Raw genomic sequence first — 22,750 nt, forward strand, 5'->3', positions numbered from 1 at the left:
TTCACCCCCAAGAGCAGAATGGTTTGGACCGTCTCTGTTCTCAGGATCCCCTGGCAGTTGGTAGTTCTTTCCACCCACCCCCATCACACATGTGCACGTGCAGCACTCACACCCGCCCACACCCGCCCTGTCGTCTAAGGCTTGCCTCCCTCTCCCCAGCACCTGCTGCTGGCCCCTTCTGATGTGGCCGGATGGGGCACCTTCATCAAGGAGTCTGTGCAGAAGAATGAATTCATTTCTGAATATTGTGGTGAGGTGAGTGCTCCAGGTCCAGCCCACATTCTTACTGGGAAGGGGCTGACAAGACGCTCTCGGATTTTCTGTGGGTTAGGCTCTGTGAATTAATCTCTAAATAACTCAGCCCAATCTTCATGTGGCCTCTCAGGGGATCCCACAGAATTGATTGTAGTCCTGAAACAAACCACGGTTTGTCAAGCACTGGTGTCTGGCTCTCCCCAACCTTCACCTGGCCAGCCTGGGTGGAGATGGGCCTAGTGTGGCCTGAGCTTGCTGTCCCACACCGCCTCCCCCAGCTCAGGTATACCTTGAGCAGGCAGCCTGACATCCTCTTGTTCCTTGTCTACTCCTCCAGCTCATCTCTCAGGATGAGGCTGATCGGCGAGGGAAGGTCTATGATAAATATATGTCCAGCTTCCTCTTCAACCTCAACAATGGTATGGCATGGCCTCCCTTTTATACCAAAGTGATCATGTGCAAGCCTTTACAGAAAGCAGCCTCTGCTCTCTTCCAGGTTCAGGCCAGGCTGAATCTGGCCAACAGATACTTCAAGCTGTGGTTGAACTTGGAAGATCCATAGGCTCTGGTTCATTTCTGAGTTGTATTTGGAATGGGAACACAGGGCACTTCCACTTGAGAAGTTACCCTACCCAGTAGGTGGGAGAGAGGAGGCAGGCCATGTGCTTTTCCCATCTCCTGTTGCTATTCTGGGCTTCACATTCCCATTGGACTAAATTGTTTCTGTTGCCACTTAACTGACTTTAAACTAGAGCTAAAGAAGTGTGGAATTGAAGCCCGGCACATGGGTCACACCTATAATCCCAGCACTTTAGAGGCCGGGACAAAAGAAATACCACAAATTTGAGGCCAGCCTGAGCTGCAGGTGACAAGCAAAAATGGGTATAATGGCATGTACCTGTAATCACGGCACTAGGGAGGCTAAGGCATAAGGATTATGCCATCTGCTCTAGGCCACCCTGGGCCACAGAGCTAGAACTTGACTGTCCGCCCCCCAGAAAAACAGAAGTGTAGAGTTCCTGGGACACTCATGATGTTCTCTGATTTATGTCATGTAGATTTTGTAGTGGATGCTACCCGGAAAGGAAACAAAATTCGCTTTGCAAACCATTCAGTGAACCCCAACTGTTATGCCAAAGGTGAGTGAGTTTTCTGCAGCCTAGGAAGTGGGGTGGGCTAAATACCTCATGCACTATAATTTTTATCCATCATTCAACTCTTTGTTTTTTGTTTTTTTGTTGTTGTTTGTTTGGTTGAGATAGTATTTCTCTGTGTAGCCCTGGCTGTCCTAGAGCTAGCTTTGTAGACCAGGCTGGCCTCAAACTCAGAGCTCTGCCTGCTCTCCCTTCTGAGTGCTAGGATTAAAGGCGTGTGCCACTGCCTCCTGGCTCATCATTCAAGTTTTTTCAAGGATGCTCATGATTGATAGCTGACATAATTTTAGGCCTCCCACTTTCGTATTTTGCATTTTTCACTGACTACATTTAAAATGCTTTCCCACAATCATGATTTAAAGGACACTATTTCCCCAAAGTCACTGGCTACAATAGCGGATTCAAAAGCAGAGAGACAGGTGTTGTCAAGATTTCATTCTGCTTCCATTTGATTCTACTGGGAATTTGGAGAGAATCAGCACAGAATCCCAAGCACAGGCTTGTAGTGCTCTGTCCTCTCCTCTCTGCAGTTGTCATGGTGAACGGAGATCACCGCATTGGGATCTTTGCCAAGAGAGCGATTCAGGCTGGTGAAGAGCTCTTCTTTGATTATAGGTGAGGTGGTTGGGATTGAGGCAGGAGTGGCTGTTAGGATTACTGCGGGGCTTAGAGCCACTCCAGTGGGTGGAGGAGAGGCTCTGTACTTGACAGTGTTTGCCTCAGAATCAGGAGCATTACAAATGGCTGCTAGGAATTGGGAGGAAGTGAAACAGGAGGGGACCCCATCTTATCAACCACAGAGTAACTAGTTCCTCCTCCTTGCTCTGGGATAGGTACAGCCAAGCTGATGCCCTCAAGTATGTGGGCATCGAGCGGGAGACCGACGTCTTCTAGCCCCCGGGCCCTCTGGCAGTGCTGTGGTAGCAGCGCTGTCTTGACTTCAGGCACACACCACTGCTGCTCCAGCTCCTGCAATGTCTTCCATGCTGAGAACCCCACCCACTCCTGTAACTAGGCCTCCACTGTATTCCAAGGACACACACTGCCTCAGTGCGAAGGGAAGCAGGCGGTGAAGACCTGGTCTCCCAGGGGAGTTCAGATGAGAGAAGCTGCCCCTCCAGATCAAAGGAGGAGGCCAAGGGCTGGGGTGGATATGCTTGATTTCTCCTCAGCTCCCAAACTGTGGGCCTCAGGAACCAACCAGCACTGCCATTTTAGCTTTCCCAGTCAGGAGTGCTTGTGTCCCCGGCTCTCAGGCATTGCTAAGTGAAGCCAGGTCCCTGGAGCCTGCAGCTAGCTGCTCAGGGTTAGAGGCGAGCCTGACAGACATTACGGACAGAACTCAGAGGGAAACGTGTCTCTGTAACATCAATGCAGAAATTGAAGACTGCAGGAGGGAAAGCTAAGTGCCACCCTCCTGTGGACAGAGGGGGAGCCAGTCAGAGCCCAGGCCCCGGAGGCTTGGAAAGACCTGTCTCATAGACTGTGGGCTAGCAGGGCATCTTCAGACTCAGCAGCAGGCGACAGTGACCCAGCTCCTTCCAAAGTTCTGGCTTGGTGGTAGCAGGCCTAGGCTGCTGAGCGTAGGCTGTGTCTGGCTGTGAGTAAGTACTCTGGTCACTAAGCTGCACTTGTCCTCAGGCCCTTCCATTCCTCAAAGCTTCTTTCTTCATGGTAGCTGGGGTCTAGTCTAGAGAGGAGAGGTCACTGCGCGGTTTACTGTGTATAGCTGCTGGTGGGGTGTTCAAAGGTGTGGGGGTGCTGCTGCACGTTGAGCAGGGTATCACAGTGCAGGCAGACTACCGTTCTCTCTGAGATCCATGCAGAACAAAGCACTTTAACTTTCTCTTAGAAGGTCTGTAGATTGGAATGGAGTTTGAGCCAAAGTCTCTGGGGTTCCTGCCCAAATCCCACCTCTGAAGGAGGAAGAGGAGAGTGGAAGATTCTCCAGTTCTGTCTCACCTGTGAGAGGCAGGAGGAGCTGATTGACACAAGAACCGGAACTGTAGACCCAGCTGCCTTGGGTCTGCTGTGCTAGAACAAGGGCATTGTTCTGGGTAGAAAGGACCCGGGCAGGTACAGACGCCTCGGGAGTTAGAACCAGAGCTTTTCCCATGGTTCTTGCTGACCACTCCCCTATCCCCACCCCACAGTGCTTGTCCCACCAAAGAAGCCAGGCTCCCTTTGGCCATACTGCCTCTTAGGGAAGTGCATGGGACATACATGCTTGTGCACATACACACTCCTTCACCACACTGGTAGGCACATGTACCTCACACTCAGCACACACCCAACAGCTCCTGACAGTAGCCTCTCCCCACCCCGCAGTTGGGCCAGTGCACACCACAGTTCTGAAACTGGCATCTGCCGGTGGTTTGTGTCTGTTGTGTGTATCAGGGATACCCTCGAGCCCAACTGGAGGCTCTGAATTACTCACTCCTTCTTTGGGGAAACCAGAGACAGGTGGACAAGGGCCTAACCGTAAGGAATGTTTTAAAACATGTTGGTTCTAGACTGCCCTGAGCCTTCCCTCAGCAAGCATCACTGGCAGCCCCTTGCCAAGTCCAGGCCACTAATACTCATGCTCCTCCAGCCGCTGTTCTTGGTCCCTGCTGTCCTCTGTTTTAATGACGGGTCCCAACACTCCTCCCCACCTCTGTCCCACCTCATGTAAGATGACGGATCCAGAGAGGTGGTGCTGACTGGTGGGGAGCTGGTGTACATGTGGCTTTATTGCCAGGGAATTTCTTGCACTTTAAAGTCCTGTGGCTTGTGACCTCTTATCTAATAAAGTGTTAGAATCCACTTTGGCAAGTGTGTCCTGTGTTCTTGGGCTGGAAGGGTCAGAGGTGGTGGCATGGCAGCAGATGGACAGAAACTGCAGCTCCCAATCCCCACTATCGTCTGAGGTCTAGGGGACTAGGAGAGTGACCAGGGTGAAGCCACCTAGGCTTGGTTTTTTGTTTTTAGGGACAGGGTCTCTCTATGTAGCCTTGGCTGTCCTGGAACTTGCTCTGTAGACCAGGTTGGCCTAGAACTCAGATCCACCTGTCTCTGCCTTCTGAGTGCTGGAATTAAAGGTGAGTACCACCACCACCCAGTTTATATACATAGGTTTTGAGAACTAGAAGTTTCTAAGCTTTCAGAGCAGTTGGCTTAAAAACACTCCATTTCTCATGATTAAAATATTTAGTGGGAAGCAATAAAAAAAACAAAACTTCACTCCATTTATCCCTTGACCATGACATCAGCTACCACACACAGACTGGGCTCTGCCACTCTGCTTTATTGGACCTGCTCAGTTGAGGGCACCACAGGCTTTGCCCTCTTGTAGAATGGAGGCCCAGCAAGCTGGGTGAGTGGCTGGCAGGACAAGTGAGGCATCCAGCACAGAAGGAGCTCACTATAGACTCGGCACAGCACAGGACAGCCCACCGAGTTCTTTTTTTATATATAAACAAATAATTTAAAAATTAGAGTAATATATAGTTTCTCTGAGAGAGACTTTGCAACAAAAAATATATATATAAAGAATATGACCTGGGCAAACACAGCAGCATCTGAGCAGAGGGAAGCGGGTTCCTCATGCATTGGAGGGGCCAGGCCTGTGGCCAGGCACCAAGGCTATTGCATATTTTGGAAAGGGTCAGGGAGAGCAGAGGACTGGCTAGGCAAGGTGTCTGCATTACTGTTTTCTACTTGCAGGGTTTTTATGGCTTTGGCTGAAGCACGTGAAGCAGCAGAGGGAGGGTACTAAAGTGCTAGAGGAGAGACCTCGGTCTCTGAAAACAAAGGGGCGGGTGGGGTGAGGTAGGGACGGTGAAGTCCTCCCTGCTCACCCCCAGCTGAGAGGAAGTAGAGGAAAGACGCCGGCAGCAGGGCAAGCAGGGAGGCTTGGATGGGTTTTAGCAGCCTCTCCCCCTCCCCGCATGCCCTGTGCAGTCCTGCAGCCCCCCACATCTGTCCCTACTGATAATGCACACAGGAAGGGAGGCATCCTTCATCTCCCCTGCCCTGTGTTGTTAATCCCTACCAGCAGCTGGGACAGAGATGGCAGGAAAGGCCTGTGTCAGCCCCGTGGGGCTTCTGCTGTGGGGCAGGCCAACAGCCAGGAGCCTGGCGGGGAAGGATGAGCAGGGCATTGGTTCAGGCAGTGAGGCTCGGCCACTCCCTTTGGTCCCATCTGTAGCTCTGCCCACCAAACTTGGCATAGGGAATCCTCCCGGTGAACAGAGCCTGCGAAGAAGAGCCAAATGTCCCTGGCAGGGTAAGGGAGAGGAAGGGGTTGGGGCGACTCAGAGGAGTTGGACTTGATCCCTAAAGCCCTTATGACTCATTCAGACCTGGACTCCTCCAAGATCTGGGGAAGGTTCTGGTCCCTGGGGCCTGGGCCAGAGGCTGGGGCTGGGGTCGGGGCTGGGGTTTGGGCTGGGGCTGGGGTCGGAGCCTGGGTGGGAGCTGGAGTGGGGGCAGGGGCCTGGGCAGGGCCTGAAGGAGGTAGGGGAGTTTTGCTGCCAGGATGGTGATCGTGGCTGGCCTTGGGCTCGTTGGTGTGGTAGGAACCCTTGTAGCGATGATTTTGCAGGTAGAAGAGCACCAGCATTCCCACAAGCCCCAGCAGCAGGAAGGCCACCAAAACTAGATGGAAAAAAAGAAGTCAGGAAAGGTCTTTGGGGTGCACATATTACATGCTCCACCAAAAGCATCATGTACAACTGTGCATAGTATATAACCATGTCAGGCCATCCCCATGTCTAGGTCTGAATTCTTATCCCCTGTCCACTCGACTCTTTCCATATCTCTGACAGCTTCTCCAGTTTTTCATTTCAGTAGATGACATTGCATCTCTTTCCTCATCCTGTAACTATGTGTAGCATTTTAATATTTCATTTTAATTAAAAATTTAGGGCTGCCTCATATATTGTCTCCGCCCAGTTAGATACTGAGGCGGCATAGCCTGTCTCACCCCCTCTTCGTGCCCACCTCACATTAGCCCTTCACTTCCCAGCCCCGAGGACAGGAACCGTGAGGGAGGCTGACAGGGCAGTCTTGGGAAAGGTCAGTGGTCAGTGCTACTCACAGCCTAAGAGTATGGCCACCCATCCGTCATCATGGTAGTATGGGAAATCTAAACAGGAGAAAGGGCCGGTTAGGAAACACCGCCTCTGTGTTCAAAGGCATTTCCCATCACCGTTACCCCTCTTGTCCCTGTCTAGGGGTTTACCTGGGGGCAGGTACCAGGGGTCAAGCTCTGGTGGCACCTCGGAGACAAGGCGTGGCATCGCTCCACAGTTAGACTCCGACAGTTCTCCTTGAACCCGCATGGCCTCTGCTAGCTCAGCAGTCATCGGGCGGGGGGTTCGGAAATGGGTCTTGAGGGGAGCCACGTTGTTGAACCGGACACCAGACAGGCAGCCTGAGAAACCTGGAGTGTTGTACCGCTGGATCTCTGGGTCAATGACTCCTGTCTCTGAGGGAGAGGCAGGCCCAGAAAGAGGTATTGGGGACACCCAGAAGCCCCTCTCCCATCTGTCTGTCTCCTCACTCTGTACCCAGGAGCCTCATCCACACTCACACGAGCCGCTTACCCATCACTCGCCCTAGATACAAGGCCTTGGGCGAGTCCAGCTGGCTGTCCACCAGCAGAGAGAACTTCTGTTCTGTCAGCGGGAAGTAGTCCACCTGGCAGAGGGGAAGGGAAGCCCTGGTGGACACAGCCAAGACCAGAAAGGACCAAGGGACCCTTGCTCACAACGAGCAGCCCCTAGGCCTAGAGTAGGGTCTGACATGTGCCTCAAACAGCCTGGCTTTAAGCCCTGACTTGGCAGTTTTCTAGTAGTTTGACTTTGGTTCTTCTCCCATTTTATTTGGGACAGGGTCTCTATATAACCCTGGTTGTCCTGGACTCACTGTGTAAGCCAGGCTGACTTCAGACTCAGAGATCCATGCCTGCCTCTGCCTCCTGAGTGCTGGGATTAAAAGTGTACACTACTACGTCTGGCTACACATTTTATTATTTTTTTATGGGGTCTGGAGTTCAGACAATGCGGAGGAGTCATTTCTCTCCTTTTACAGCGCGGATCTCAGTGATGATCAAGTTCAGGCTTATGCCTTTACACACTGGGCCCTCTCACCAACACCACAACGCCCCTCCCGCCTTGATACAGGGTCTCCTGTAGCCCAGGCTGTCCTCAAACTTATCATGTAGCCAGGGATGACCTTAAACTTCTGCTCCTTCTGCCTCAGCCTCCAATACTGAGATTATACACCCAGTCTGTGCAGTGCTGGGGATCGAGCCCAGGGCTTCATGCATGTTGGGCAAGCACTCTACCAACTAAGCCACATCGCCAGCCCCCAGCAAGCTGACTTTGAAAAAAACACTTTACTTTCTCAGCCTGTTTAATGGTTCATAAAATGGAGCTCAGAATAACTTCACAGAGCTGATGTAGGGTCATGAGAGGTGATACATGGAAAAATTCGTTGCATACTGAACCGTTTCAGACATGTAATCATTTGATGTTTTCTTGGGTGTGTCATAGCCTAGATCATGAGGCTGTGACTTAGCAAGCCCATCCCCTCCCACCTGTACCTGGATGAAGAGGTTTCGGTAGACCCGGGTGATGTTGACACTATGAGGCTGCCCATCAGTGACTGGCCGAGTGGTTAGCTGATACACGTAGGGACTGGTACCCAACTGATACCGAAGCTGGAGGGTCCCTGTGGGGTGGGAGGAGGACCGTGAGGTCTTCTCTTGGCTCCCACAACCCCCATCTTCCAAAGGACTGGGTCTTTGCGTTAAGTCACAAACCACGGGGATTTGGAGAAGAGTATGCAGAGAACTTACCATCTTCCTTGATGAGCACAGCCATGTAGTCACGGACAAAGGAGCTGACATAAAGGAGGACGGCAGGAGCAGAGTGGGTGCTGAAGCTGAAGGAGACCTCCTCTCCAGTAACATTGTAGACGGGACCCCGATATCCCGGCACCGGCCGGCCAGGCCTCGGATAGTCGGGCAGGCGGTACCCAGGGCCATGGTAGCCAGGCACATAACCAGGAGTGTCGTAGCCCGGGATATAGCCAGGCTCATAGCCTGGCACAGGTCGGCTCAGCATGTGGGAGAACTCCCTGGCCGCAGAGCGCAGTGCTGACTGAAGGTTATAGCGCATCCATGTGCCAGTCTCAAAAAATCCACCAATATCTGAAGCAAAGACAAGGTGAAGGCTCCAGACGTCTTAGTCACAAGTTCAAAGGGTTCTTATGTTACCAACCCACCACACACTTTTAGTGTCTCCACTATTTACTTTCAGTAGGATATTTTCTTTCGATTTTGGAAACATTGTCTTACTTGGTAGCCCAAATTTACAGTCCTTCTGCCTCAGCCCGCCAACCGCTGGGATTACAAACCTGCACCCCCCCCCTGCACTAAGAGGAAGAAGAATGGGTTGAGAAATCTGAAAGCTCATCCAATCACCCCTAAGTGTTATAGGCGAGGAAACTTATGCCTAAAGATAGGTAGTGACAGGTTAGAGAGGTGCCTCAGTGATTAAAAGCACCAGCACCGGCTGCTCTTCCAAAGGACCTGGCATTCAGTTCTCAGCACCCATATGGAAGCTCACACCTGTCTGTAACCCCAGTTCGCTCATACATGCAGGCAAAACAACAGTGCACATAAAATAAAAATAATTTTTTTTTTTTTTTGGTTTTTCGAGACAGGGTTTCTCTGTAGCTTTTTTTTTAGAGCCTGGCCTGGAACTAGCTCTTGTAGACCAGGCTGGCCTCGAACTCACAGAGATCCGCCTGCCTCTGCCTCCCGAGTGCTGGGATTAAAGGCGTGCGCCACCACCGCCTGGCCAATAAATTATTTTTTTAAAAAAAGATGGGTAGTGACATGCCCAAGGGCACATAGTTTAAGTGGAGGGCCAAGAGTGGAATTAAAATAACCTGACTCCATGCAATTATGTGTTATTATTCATATTTCCCTATATCTCCCTAGACAACCAGACTCTGCCCACAGTCACCCACCTTTCCCATGGATTACCTTGGCCCAGCCTTGGGGAAAATGTCGTCTGGGTATATTGAATGTCAAGGCTCACCTCAACCAAGAGTCAGCTTGCAGACATGTTTTGGGAATTCAGTGATAGGTCAGACGGGAAATGGGAGGGGAAAGAAACGCATCCGGAAGCCAACGTCAATACTAGAGTGAGGGAGGATGTTCATTTGGGAAAGTGCTCGCTCTGCAAGCTTGAGGACCTGAATTCGATCCCTAGCACCCACACAAAAAGCTGGCTGTGATGGCACACATTTGTAATCCCATTGCGGGAGAGGCAGAGGCAAGAGGGTCTTTGAGGCTCACTGTCCAGCTAGCTAGCTAGCCTATCTAATTGGTGAGTTCCAGGTCCCAGTGAGAGACCCTGTTTGAAAACACAAGGTAGATACACCTGAGAAACAACACCTGAGGCTGACCCCTGACCTGCACACATATGTGCATGCACGATGCGCACACACACATACACATGTATATACATCTGCGTATACACCAAGTAGATGTGCATGGGGTGTGGGAGCAACCTGTGTGACCTTGGTGATAGTGGGAAGATGGGAAAGTTATTTATTTGCTTAATGTTGGGGCTCCTGTCGCATCAGCCAGCTCTACCATCCCTCCCTTTTCCTTTATACCCAGCATCTTCAAATGCCTGACTGCCCTGTTTAAGGGCTCAAAAGTCTACTAACAAAGAGTCAGAAATCTATCTTTCCAGATACTGACTCATATTCCCTTCTCATTCTTTCCCTCTGGCCTCCATGCCCTAAGGCTCCATGCCCCCCTGCCCCGCCTCCGCTCCCCATAACCAGCAACACTGACCATGATTGCAATATGGCCCATCAAAAGCCGTGAGGTCACAGTCACACGTGTAGTAGCTGTATCGCTCCACACAACGTCCTCCATGGAAACAGGGAAAGCGGGGGTGAGTGCAGTGGCCCGTGCAGTTGGGGAAGGTGCCCTCAGAGGCATTGGCACGGCCCTCCAGGTTCAGAGTCACTCCATTCAGACGCATGGCCCTCAAGCAACCCACAAAAGGGCGCCTCTTAAGCTCTGCAGATCCTGGTCAGGAATAAATGGAGAGGTTGGGGGATGTGGCTCAAAGGTCAAGCATCCTAAGAGCTTCCCCCAAATGACTGTAGAGCCAGAGACAGGATTAAATACTGAGTGGGAAGGGAGGCAAGGGGACTAGGAGGATAGACTGGGATGTAAGGGGCTGGAGAAGATAAATGGTCCCTTGGCTCACACTGGGACAGAGAGGACATTGGAACACAGGCTTCCTGGAAATGTGAGCATGACCAGTGAGTGTAGGGATGTTATAGACGCTCTCTGCCTGCCCCTGCATTGCTGCTCACCAACATAGAGGGGCTGATCATACTCCAGCCAGATGTAGGTCTGCAGGGGCATGGGCCGTAGCACCCAGGGCCGGTGGTCCACTCGTAGCCGGGCCTGCTTCACATTGATTTCAGCTCGGACCAAATGCCATTCGTCGTCGTTGAACTCGAAGTCATCTGAGTGCACTGTCAGGTTCTCATCCCCGTTGCCAATATCAAAGGCAAAGACTACATCCCGCGATGCTGGACAGCGTGACAGTGGGCAAGCATGAGAAAGGGGGCTCTGACCCCCATATATAGCAACCTTGCCCAAATCCAATCTCTCTCCTCACCTAAGGGAAGCCCTCTAGATAGTCCTCCACTTCGTCCAAATCCTATAAATGGCTTAAAACCACACAATCTGTTCCCCAAATTTGCAGATGAGCTAGAATAAACTTCCCAGCTTGTATGCTCAGGCTAGAAGCATAGCAAGTTAGAGATGGCTGAGAGGGGTCAAGGGCCCATGGAAGGAAAGCACGGGCGGAAGGGACCGTAGTCACATAGCCAGACATCAAGACAGTAAGTCTAGGATCCGGAGTCATCCCAGATCCTTTCCCTGCCCCCTCTAAAGGGTTGACAGTCTTGTTGTTCCCCACAGCCTCTTCGGTCTTCTCCGGCTGCCCACATTCCGGCTACTCCGCCTACTCACTGTTGAGTTCCACTCGCACGTAAGGTCGGCGCCACTGGCAGAAAGGGCCCCCCATGTTCTCTAGAAAGACTCCCGAGGGGGCCGAGGTCCTAAAGTAGAAGGAGACATCGAGGCTGTGGTTGGCACGGATCGGGGGGAAGCGCAGTGCAGCTCCGGTGTGGAAGGAGATAGTGTTCCAGGAATTGCCTGCAGAAAACAGCGAGGAAAGCCTTGTGAGGGAACTGCCGGTGGGGGAGGCCTGAAGGGCTGAGCAGGGAGAGTTAGGGAGACTTAAGAGTAGGGTGCAGAAGAACCACGAAAGGGTCAGGTCACAGTGGGAGCATCTGGCCACCCGGCCACGTGACCTAGAAATTCCCAGTGGGTCAGGGGATCTAGGTTTCGGAAACAGTGAATGCTGGAAGACTACACGGAAGGAGTCTGCCACTCACGGTCACCATAGCAACGCAGAGGCCTCAGGAAGAACTGAGCTTCAGAACTGGACCGGTTGGTATCCCCTACCACTATCTGCGTGACAGGCAGATGGTCCACAAAGGTCAGCAGCCCCTTGTCCGTTCTCCTGTGGGAACAGGATGCAGTGACTCAACCCCGCCTCTCTGCTGTCCTTAGAGTCCTGGAAATCCCGCCCTCTTATCCCCTCACCACTGTGGCTGGTCGGCATCACAGTTGCAGTGCAGGACAGGGTCCACACAGCTCCGGTCCAGCCCACAGGCACAGCGCTGGATCCCAGGCTGCGAGCCTCCCCAGTAGAAGTGCTGCTCCTCATTCCGGCCAATCCAAAAGCTGTAGGGGTAGCCTCCTGGGGAAGACGCCAGGCAGCTTCCAGGCCCTGCCCCTCCATCAGCCTCTGGGCTCCTCATCCCCAGGTACAAGCAGGCCTGACCTTGCTTGACTCCTCCAGCTGCCCCCGACCCCACCCCCAGCTCTCCTCTAGCTATGCCTAGCCCTCCCTGCTGCCAGGCTCAACCTGCAGTATTGAGCAGCCGCGAATTGTAGCAGGAAAACTCGATCCACTGCTCACAGTGCTGGGAAGCGTTGGCCAGAGCACTGACTTCCTCCCAGGAGGCATTCCAGTATTGGACAGCCCCCAGAAAGGGCCGCTCCATGCTGGAACCGGTCACTCGAGTTGTCCACAGCCTGTCATGCCGCACGACCGTCCATGCTCGGTTCTCTGAAAGAACGGGGTCAGAGCTTTGGCTGGAAGTGAGCACTCTTGTCTCTCTCCTTCACAACCCTGCTGCCACCTAGAGTCAATCAAAGTGGCCAGCCACTTCACTGCAGCCCAGCCTCGGGGCCCTCCACCCAGGAGATGAGGCGGCTGGAATGGCCAGAAGTTGCAATCTGTCTGTAAGGCTATATTACAAAATGTTAGGTGTCCCCCTTCCAACTACAGTTTTATCTTGTCTCCTCGTCCAGCTTCCCTGACACCCCTGCATCTTCTGCATTGCCCCGTCGACCCTCCACCCCTACCCATCAAAGCCACCTACCTCGGATATCACAATACACTACAAATGGCTTCAGGGGTCCACTGCCATCAGGATCAATGGTGAAGTTTCCAGAAAATTTCCCGCTGAGCCGATAGGCTTCGCAGGATTCCTTATACAAAGCTAGAGGAGGGAAGGAGGCAACTGTGGAGCTAGAAGCCTAGAAGGATGGCCAGTCTCGGGCGGCCTCCCGATCCCCAACAGGCATCTCCTGGCTCCCTATTCCACCCGGCTCACGTTCATGGCAGGTAACTCCCTTGTAGCCAGTGAGTTCACAGTAGCAGATGAAGTCGTCCCAAGACTGGTAGCAGCGACCGTCATGCTCACACATGTTAGGGCTGCATCTGGGGAAGGCGGCAACAGCCACGGAAGGAGGCTTTCCCAAAGTGCCAGGGCCCCATGGCTCACTTCCCACCTAACTAGCTGGGTATAACCCAGACACAGGGACTCTTGGTAGTCTATGTGGATCATGCACTGTCTTCCCTCCTCCCCCCAAAAGGGAAAGTACCCAGCCCTTGTCAGACAAAAACCTTAGGACTGAATAGCAACTTTCTTTCAATCCTGGGCACCTGTAACTTTACAGGAAGAAATAGGAAAGAGGTCAGAGGTCAAGGAAGACTCTGTGTGTGTGTGTGTGTCTGTGTGTGTGTCTGTGTGTGTAGGGGCGCTGACACAAGAAGAAGGGAGATTAGTTTAAAAATAAAAAGCCACCCTGACTACATGAAGAGTGGGCTTTGGCAGGGTCACCCATCAGGGAAGTGACCTTGTAGCTACCTGTCTGTGATACCACAGGTGTCGAAGAGGACCTCAGCAAAGTAGCCAAGCTTCCGGAACTCCACCAGAGTCAGGTTGACCAGCTGACCATCCACCTTGAGCAGCTCCATACAGCCATGAAATGATGTCTGGTTGGAGTGGCAGCCCCACCGACTGGCTGGTTTGGGACAACCTGGAGCAAAAAGCATCTGTAAGGCTTCCCAGGAGGGACCCAGATACCCTCCCCTGAGAAAGTACCAAGAGGGAGCCATATGCAAATGAAGAAAGGATGCTAGAACCACAGTACAAATAATGGCCAATGACCAAGGGTCCCAGAGGTGAAATGGGGCTCGGCCCTTCTGCTACTCTCCATGGGGCCCCATCAGAACTGAGATAGGGCCTTTCCACCCAGAGACAGGGCAAAGACCCCCACCTCTTACCACCAAAGAAGTATGAAGTCCCTGTGCGGATCAGCAGTGGCGATGAGACCCTGACCTCTGCCCCCTCCACGTCATCGATACTGATGACTGCATGGTTTTCCTGGGCCACGAAGTTCACCTCGTGCCAGAAGCCATCATTCAGGCGGTACCCTGGACAAGAACGGAGGGTGGTGTGAGTGGCTGGAAGCCATAACCAGAATAAGAGAAGATTGGTTTGCAGGGGGGGAGTGGGGAGGTCTAAAAAAATTGCTTTTTAATTGTGTGCACGACTGCAGTACCGCGAGACGCCAGAAGAGGGAGCTGGAGCCCCTTGGAGTTGGAGTTACAGTGAGCTGGCTAGATGTTCAGTAGCTAAAAGTACTGTTCTTGCAGAACACAGAAGTTGGGCTCCCAGCCTCCTTGTCGTGTGTTTTTGAGACAGGGTCTCTCTGTATCTCAGGCTGGCCTAGCACTCACTATGTAGTCCTGACTGGCCTTAAGCTTGTGGTTTTCCTATCTTGGCCTTCCAGATGCTGGGATTATAGGCATAAATCCCCACAAGTCACCACGCCCAGGGAGACAGATGTTCTTGGGTGGGGAAGCAGCAGCTCCACTGTGCTCCCCACAGCAGTCTAAGCGCACCCCATCGTTACGCTTCTCTCCCTGGCACCTCCTGATGGCTCTCTTCACTGTCCATAACCTTAGTCATTGACATAGTACGCAAAGTTGGAAAGAACTGATACGCTTCTCCAGGAATCCCACAGAACCGGTGACCGCCAGTTTCTTCCCGAACCCACCCTTCTCTCGCTAGCCTGCTCCTGCCTCCCAAAGAGTCCCTCACCAGCAGCAAACTGAAGCTTCTTGCGGCCACTCTGCGCGATGGAGACGTGACTTGCCCTTCACTAAGCATCAGCTCCACGTGACCCAGCCCATCTCCCAAGCGAGAGAAAAGGAGCAGCCCCGTGAGGTCCCAGGTGCGGAAGCGAAAGGAGACTGCGAAGCGGCCGCGGCGCGGAAACCCAGGCACTTGGACGAAGTTGTGGGGGCCTCCAAAGTTGATGGGGTGTGGAACGGGATCCAAGCAACGGAAAGCCACATTACCCTAGAAAAGAATGGATGGATGCGTCAGGACACGGAGGCCTGGTACTCGCCGTTAATATACTCACTGGGTTAAGACCCAGACCTAGTCCAGAGTGGAGTGATGACCTCCGGCCTTGACCCTTCCCATCCCCCACAAATATGTCCACATACTTGTGGAAGGGGGCCCAAACAGCCTTCCTCGGGACTCTGCTCCCTTGCTAGCTTTTTATCACTGATCCCACTGCCCACAAAGTAATAATAATAATAGTAATAACAATAATAATAATAATATTTCCCTTTCGTAGTGCTAAGGGCAATATAGCACAAGTCGAATGTCGCCCAAAGGCTGTGGAGCATGCGCACATGCTCCAGAGTTGACCAATGAGGAAAGCTCATCAAAAGACCCTACCCTGTCACTTGTAGTCACGTGCTCCTCCTGATCAGCCTCCCAGCCTCTGCACCTCATTTTCCCCCATTAGCTAACTAAGAGGCGACCATGACAGTTTTCTTTGTTTTGTTTGTTTGTTTTTTCGAGAAGGGATTCTTGTGTAGCCTTTGCTGTCCTGGAACTCGCTCTGTACTCAACTCACAGGGATCAGCCTGTCCTCTGCCTCCCGAGGGCCGAGATTAAAGGCCTGTGCCACCCCACCACAACCTGGCGACTCAGGGCTTCTTAACTAGGAGGGGGTGAATGGCATTTACATCTTGGTACTTCCCTCCCCCTCCCCCCAACCCCCGTGCCTTAGAATCTGTTGAGAATTCCCAAACGAGACCTTTTTCTTCTCCACCTCTTGGCTTTCCAAGTGGCTTTTAGAGTCCCTGCCTTCCCAGACCCCTCTGCCCACTAGCCTCGAAGGTGATCCGCGAATGGCGCCGTACTGCCAGGTCGGCGATGTTGATCCGGTTGTAGATCACGTTTTCTATGCAGCCACGGAAGTTATGCCGGTATGCCAGGTTCTTACGCGCTGCGCCCACCACCAAACCCCCGATGAATATCTGTGGGAAGCAGATGAGAAGCGGTTTCCCTGGGCTTAGGGGAGCGCCTACCTTTCCTCCTGCGCACAGTAAGTACCCTTTCCACTATGCCTGGCTTTCAGGAAGACTTGAAACACATTTCCCTAGGGTGAATACTAAAGCATGCACTTAGATTTGAGCCTTAATGCCACCACTAGTTGGCTGTAGGCCTTCAGCAGGTCAAATTGTCGCTCTTAGGTATTTAAAATGCAGATTGGGCCAGGGTCTTTATAGCAAACAGCACGGAACGGTGGGACAATTTTCTACTTTTCCTGATTCCCCCAAATCTGAATTTCTAAACCAATCATAGTAGGACCTGCAGTGAGGACCAGAACAATGACAACAAGAAAAGTCTCTCTGCATATGGGAGTGGGATGGCGAGTGGATCCCCGCCCCCACTTTCCCATTGTCACAACCCAATAACGTGCCCCACCCTTGGTCACCTCGGTTGTCCAGATTCAGCCTCTCGAAGTCGCCATTGAGCACAAAGCGATTGACATAACCGTCTAAGGTGAGATTTGGCTTCTCGGCCATATCGGTCCACCCGTACATAGTGCCAGCTCAAAGTCGTTAAGGACGCCTCCAGCACTCAACCGTGGTGTGACCGGGTCTTGGCTGGATGGGGCTGCTGCCTGAGGGCAGGGCAGGACAGAGTGAGAATTCCGGGCCGGCCCCTTGCTCCCAAGTAAGCTGCAGCTCCCACCAGAGTACCCAATCAGAGCCTGGAATGGAGAAGTGGCCACCGACAAGGCAGCCATTTAACCTCTCCGGGCTTCTTTTGGCTCTCTGTAAAAACTTTGAGTAGGATAGCTGCTGGTATCTCATCACACTGGGGGTGATGAAAAGCAAATGAGATACAAAATTGTTTTGCGTGTTTACAATGCCTTGTTCAAGGTCACGCAGTTGGTAAGCCGAAACCAGTTCTGACTTCTAGCCTGCTGTATCCCAGCACCAAGCACTACAGGGCAGCACTCTGGGGTCCCGAAGCTCACCCAGGCTCATGTGCAGCAGCAGGTGTGCCCCCTGCAGTTCAAGCGTCACATATCCCCCTGGGAGCCCTCGGTGGTGAAGCAGTAGCCCATCCTTCTCCTCGGTCCTTGAAACTAAAAGCGAACACGTCCCAAAGACTTTGGCTGACCCCTCGCGGGAAGCGGTACGAGATGGCATCATCGCCGTCAAAATACAGTATGTCGGACTCTGCGCGAAGGACCGTGGGTGGGCGGGGTGGTCGGGGGGGCTGTCCCCTCTCAGGCTCCTTGCCCCCACTCCCGACCTCCACACCCTTACTGTAGGGACAGCCGTAGAGGCCCAGCCGCAGGCCGATCTTGCCGCGCGGGTCCAGGCCAGCGGCCGATGCGGACATAGGCGAGCCGTGAATGGTAGTGTAGGTCGTGGCGAACCACCGCAGACTCATTGACGTTACCGAAGAAGGTCTGCGGGGGGTTGGGAAAAGTAGTAACCTTGTTCCCACCCTCAGCTTTCCCTCCCGCGGTGGCTTTCAAACCTTGCCAGTCTTGACTGGAGCGCGAACAGGAGTTCACTCCACCTCCCCTGCCCCCAGGATTGTACAGGGACTAGTGTCCTATTGTTCCTTCAAAGTGCAAATCTAATGCCACCACTTTCAGGAAGCTCTCCGAGGTTTTACCCCAAAGTGTGTTAAACCTTATAATTGGTGAGAAACAGTCTGAGCTGGACTAAATCCTAAGAGCGGTTTTCCTCACCTGTGCCTCATGCTGTCCCCTCCCCTTCCCTTCAGGCTAGTGCCCAGCCCAGGGCCCAGAGCAGGGGAGGCTCCCCAAGTGTGTGCGCCAGGGCACCGAGAGTACCGCGTTGTGCCCTTGTTGGTAGAATGGTGTCCAGCTGTCCACACGGTCCCCGTAGAGCAGCATGTAACGTGTGACCCAATCCCAAGAATTAAAGGCTCCCTGTGTGGCCACAGCCCGGATCCGATGCTTCGACATTAAGTCTATCTGGAGCCAGGGATTCGGGTCTCCAATCCGGGGCGACCATCCACTGATGCCTACAGAAAGGGCAAGGGCTTTTACCACCCACTCTCTTCTCTCAGCTCTCAGGAGTCCTCCCCTCCCTGGTTGGGCTAGCTCACCGTGCAGCCGGGCAAAGCGGGCTGTGGTAAAGAGCCCATAGTAGGAGGAGGCGCCCAGGGACCGTGCATACAGAGGACCCACCGCTCCTCATTGCAGCCCATCTGTGGGAGGGGGGATGGGATGGATGAGCTTGTTAGTATGCCCTCTTCTAAAGACTGACTCTCTTAGTCTAAACTCCTCTTCACTGCCCCCCCAGTGGCAGACTCAGCCCCACCTTAAAGCTTTGCCCTCAACCTAGGCTTCAGCAACAGCTGCTCCCTCAGGGACTCCTGGCTTCTCCCTATCATACGGTAACTCTTCGCCTGTACTCCCAGATCCAAAGCCAGATCCTCCCTTCCCCTCCTACCTACCCTGATTCAGTATTCCCCTAAACACAATCCCCAAACTTCAGCGTATTTAAGAACCCAAATGGGCCTCAGAACACTGATTAACCCAGACTTACCATCCATTCCGTTCATCAACCCTCCCCCATCGAAACGTGCACCAATCCCCAAATCAGGATCTGCTCCCAATCCAGTCACTTCCCAATCCCATTCTTAGCATCATCCTTGGCCTTAGACAGGGTCACCAACTCCTATTTGGATTCTAGCCATACAACCCAGCCCTGGCCACAAACCCTACCTAGTCCCTGGGTCAGCTCCAAATTCCAGCCCCAGCCCCTCAGGGAAAAACCTCAACTCTAGCCTGGGTCACCAATACCGGTAGCATTTATAGCCAACCCTAACCTCAAACCCAGGCACTGGCTGCCGCTTGGATTAACAGCTCCAAATCCCCTGGGCTGACTGGTTGCTCGGCTCAGAGCCCAGCCCCAGCCCGGGACGCGCGCGCGCGCAGCACTCTGGTAGCTGCATTGCGGAGCGCTAGGGAGAGGAAAAGATGGGAGCAAACCGGCGCGAGCCGGCGGGGAAGGACCGGCGACCACCCAGCCGCAATGCGGCGCCGGACTCGCCCTGCAAGCTCTGGACCCCTGCACCCAACCACACCTGCCTCTGAGATCAGCACTTACAGTAGCCCCAGCCCCGAGCTCCAGAAACCACAGCGGCGAGCAGGATGCTGAAGAGTCGGAATGAGACTCTCACGCAGGGCTGACCAGCCCTGGGTGTCGCTTGGCTGTGCCCTGCTCCTGCTAGGGTTCCAGGTCTTGGCTTCAGACCCCCAGCGTATCTCTTGGGGTTCTCGGGCCGACCGCTGTTTCTTCGTCCTTATCCACCCTTCCCTCTCTCTTAATCCCCAATCTCGCTCTCTCTCTCTCTCTCCGCGCTCTCTCTCTCTCTCCGTCTCTCTCTCTCTCTCTCTCTCATCTCTCTCTCTTCTCTCTTCGGCCTCTCTCTCTCTCTCCCCTCCTCTCCTCTCTCTGTCTCCTCTCTCCTCTTCTCCGTGCTCCTCACCTCCCTTTCTCCGCCCCCTTCCCCAGCCTCTCTCTCCTGGCACGCGCGTTTTCCCGGACCCCGCGCAAGCGCGTGCCTCAGCCCTATTGCGAAAGGGCGGGGTAGAGAACCTGCACCGGGAAATACCCCCAATAACCCAAGCTGACAAGGACTGCTGCAGGGTGACAAAAAGAGAAGTGTGGGGGGAGATGAGACGGAGTCTAACATTTTCAAAAGAAGGGGAGAGCTTCGCAGAAGGACACCTAGAGACGGAATGAAGGGCAAATAAAAAACGGGTTTCTGAAGGTAAATAACGTTCTTGGCTCAGTGCTGGACACCTTCATAACTGTGAACTCGGTATTTTCGCCTTACTCCACTTGGCGCATGGAAAGCCCGAGGCTCAGAGAGGAAAACAAGTCTTATTCAAGATCATACAGCAACCCTTCTTTTTTCCATTGGCAGGGATTAGATAGAAATCAGGCAAGGTGGAATGTAAAAGTTAACCCGCAGACCCTAATCTCCACCCTCCTTCTTGGCCTTTCTCCCCACCCCTTCCTTCCTGCCCCATACTTATTTAACTTTACCCCCCTGTGACTGTACCTCAGAAACCCTTGTAGCCAGAGATGGGGACCGAGCCCACACAGCAGGTGGGAGTCGGGGCAGGGAGGGGGAGAAGGGTTGCAGAGAGGGTGGAGAAGGGGGAAGGAATGGGTTTCCCCACTTAATATCGGGCCTCTGTCATCCTATGACCTGCACAGGAGCCTAGAAAACTTACATAAGACCCCCTTGGTATGAGCGTTTCAGTATGCCCGTGCTCGACCTGGCGGTTAGGGTGGGGAGGAGAGCAGGGAAGGAGGCAGAAAGCCTAAGCTTGAAGTCTAGGGTCCAAGGCTGAAGCGAAGCCTGCATCTGACCTTCCTTCCAGAAGAGGGCACTGCATAGGGAACAGACGCAGCCAAGATTTATTAATAATACAAATGCTTGGTCTAAGGCGAGCTAGATGCTTCATCTTTTTAACAGTCCTCCCTGCAAGCCTGGATAGGACTAACAGACTGGGCAGAACACATTAAGTAACTGAGGTCCATCCAGACAGCAAGTAGCGGCTCAAGGTCACCCAAGAATCTGGGATCAGAACTAGTACGAGGGCAAGAGAAGCAGCTGCCTGTTCAGTATACCCTAGAAAGAATTTTTGGGGGGTCTCTCTTCTGGTGTTTTCGGCTTCGAGTGAGGAAGTCCTGCATGAAAGGGAGTGGTGTAGGAATGTCTTACATGGTCCCTCCTCTCATTTTGATGTCACCAGGTCTCCTGGGAACCCTATTCCGCGTACGATGAGGAGGCTTACTCAGTGGAGCCGTTGCCAGAACTCTGTTACAAGGCGGATGTGCAGGCTTTTAGTCGGGCCTTCCAACCCAGTGTCTCCCTGATGGTGGCTGTGCTGGGTCTGGCAGGCAATGGCCTAGTCTTGGCCACCCATCTGGCAGCCCGACGAACTTCCCGATCTCCCACCTCCGTTCACCTGCTCCAGTTGGCTCTGGCTGACCTCCTATTGGCCCTGACCTTGCCCTTTGCAGCAGCAGGAGCTCTTCAGGGCTGGAATCTAGGAAGTACCACCTGCCGAGCCATCTCAGGTCTCTACTCGGCCTCCTTCCACGCTGGCTTCCTCTTCCTAGCCTGTATCAGCGCAGACCGCTACGTGGCCATCGCTCGAGCTCTCCCAGCCGGGCAGCGGCCCTCCACACCTGGCCGTGCGCACTTGGTCTCAGTCTTCGTGTGGCTGTTGTCGCTGCTCCTGGCCCTACCTGCGCTCCTTTTCAGCCGGGACGGGCCGCGGGAAGGGCAACGGCGCTGTCGGCTCATCTTCCCCGAAGGCCTCACGCAGACTGTGAAGGGGGCAAGTGCGGTGGCGCAGGTGGTCCTGGGCTTCGCGCTGCCTCTGGGCGTCATGGCAGCCTGTTATGCGCTCCTGGGCCGCACGCTTCTGGCCGCCAGGGGGCCAGAGCGGCGGCGCGCACTACGTGTTGTGGTGGCCTTGGTGGCGGCCTTTGTGGTGCTGCAACTGCCCTACAGCCTCGCCCTGCTGATGGATACAGCCGACCTACTGGCAGCCCGCGAGCGGAGCTGCTCCGCCAGTAAGCGCAAAGATTTAGCTCTGCTGGTCACCGGCGGCTTGGCGCTGGTCCGCTGCAGCCTCAATCCGGTGCTTTATGCTTTTTTAGGCCTGCGTTTCCGCCAGGACCTGCGGAGGCTGCTACATAGTGGGGGATGCAGCCCAAAGCCCAACCCCCGAGGCCGCTGCCCCCGCCGACTCCGCCTTTCTTCCTGCTCTGCTCCCACAGAGACCCACAGTTTCTCCTGGGACAACTAGGGCCACAATTCCAGAGAGGGGGGAGGGCTAAGGAAACGATCCCAGGGAGGGCAGTGAGAAAGGGGAGTAAGTGGGGGGGGAACGTTGAGAAAGACTTCAGGACCTAAAGGGATTGCTTCTGCACTTAATTAAATTGATACAATGCAAATGAGATGCAACCCAACCCAACTATTGTTACTATTTTTGAATCACCAACTTTGGAAACGAGTTGTAGCGAGGCCAAGGCAGTGGGTTGCACCCCCACGCTTGAGCCTGAGTGGGAGGTGTTGGGGGAGGGGGGCTGCTGAGTCGGCTAAAGCTTTGAGTGCTGACACTCGGCCTTCACTCAACCTCTGCCAACCGAGATGAGGTGGGAAAGCTGCCAGGTGAGGAGGGGCGGGGTTCCTCCGGAGTCAGGGTAAGAAAGGGCTTTCTAACAACACTAGCGCTCTCCAGTAATGGCTGCTTTAGCAAGTACCTAGCTCCCAAGCCTGTGAAATGTGCGGGGTGATGCTGTCCCAAACTGTGTGTGCATGGGTCCGACCTGAAGGCAGGGGTAGGAGGCAAGAGATTCTAGTTGGGGGTGGGATTTTGGATCCCCTTTAAAGTCCTGCAAAGGAAAGAAAAACACTAATTAAAAAGTCAAGTCGAGTCTGCTGGTGTGTTAACAGATGCCTGTAGCCCCAGCAGTCCAAAGACAGGGGTGGGGGTGGGGAAT

At 53.6% G+C, this 22,750-nt stretch overlaps 3 protein-coding genes across 6 annotated transcripts in view; 2 read left to right on the plus strand and 1 right to left on the minus strand.

The window, feature by feature from the left end:
• Window positions 1–4,215, plus strand: part of Ezh1 (enhancer of zeste 1 polycomb repressive complex 2 subunit) — a 37,157-nt gene extending 32,942 nt beyond the window's left edge. For all 4 annotated transcript variants that reach the window (XM_038325915.2, XM_038325918.2, XM_038325916.2 and 1 more), the window contains 5 exons: window positions 160–255; window positions 593–674; window positions 1,314–1,394; window positions 1,940–2,024; window positions 2,243–4,215. In XM_038325915.2, the coding sequence (XP_038181843.1) occupies window positions 160–255; window positions 593–674; window positions 1,314–1,394; window positions 1,940–2,024; window positions 2,243–2,303 (405 nt within the window). In that variant the 3' untranslated portion in view covers window positions 2,304–4,215. The remainder of the gene's footprint in view (window positions 1–159; window positions 256–592; window positions 675–1,313; window positions 1,395–1,939; window positions 2,025–2,242) is intronic.
• Window positions 4,216–4,850: 635 nt separating this feature from the next.
• Window positions 4,851–20,256, minus strand: Cntnap1 (contactin associated protein 1). The gene is given in 31 exon segments (XM_042054862.1): window positions 4,851–6,047; window positions 6,490–6,537; window positions 6,634–6,879; window positions 6,998–7,091; window positions 7,999–8,126; window positions 8,254–8,607; window positions 10,270–10,509; window positions 10,803–11,024; window positions 11,470–11,655; window positions 11,898–12,025; window positions 12,109–12,265; window positions 12,434–12,637; window positions 12,954–13,073; window positions 13,188–13,294; window positions 13,725–13,896; window positions 14,144–14,293; window positions 14,964–15,011; window positions 15,014–15,224; window positions 16,052–16,201; window positions 16,664–16,735; window positions 16,737–16,781; window positions 16,783–16,806; window positions 16,808–16,848; window positions 17,209–17,311; window positions 17,313–17,413; window positions 17,504–17,568; window positions 17,570–17,649; window positions 18,043–18,236; window positions 18,321–18,422; window positions 19,328–19,444; window positions 20,238–20,256. Coding segments are annotated over 31 exon segments (4,233 nt in total). The 3' UTR covers window positions 4,851–5,742.
• Window positions 20,257–20,311: 55 nt separating this feature from the next.
• On the plus strand, window positions 20,312–22,053 carry Ccr10 (C-C motif chemokine receptor 10). Its single transcript, XM_042054863.1, has 2 exons — window positions 20,312–20,335; window positions 20,989–22,053. Exons 1-2 carry the CDS (start codon window positions 20,312–20,314, stop codon window positions 22,051–22,053), a joined length of 1,089 nt encoding a protein of 362 aa, XP_041910797.1.
• Window positions 22,054–22,750: the final 697 nt, after the last annotated feature.

Source organism: Arvicola amphibius, chromosome 4 (assembly GCF_903992535.2).
Source record: "Arvicola amphibius chromosome 4, mArvAmp1.2, whole genome shotgun sequence".
In the NCBI taxonomy this organism is placed as follows: domain Eukaryota; kingdom Metazoa; phylum Chordata; class Mammalia; order Rodentia; family Cricetidae; genus Arvicola; species Arvicola amphibius.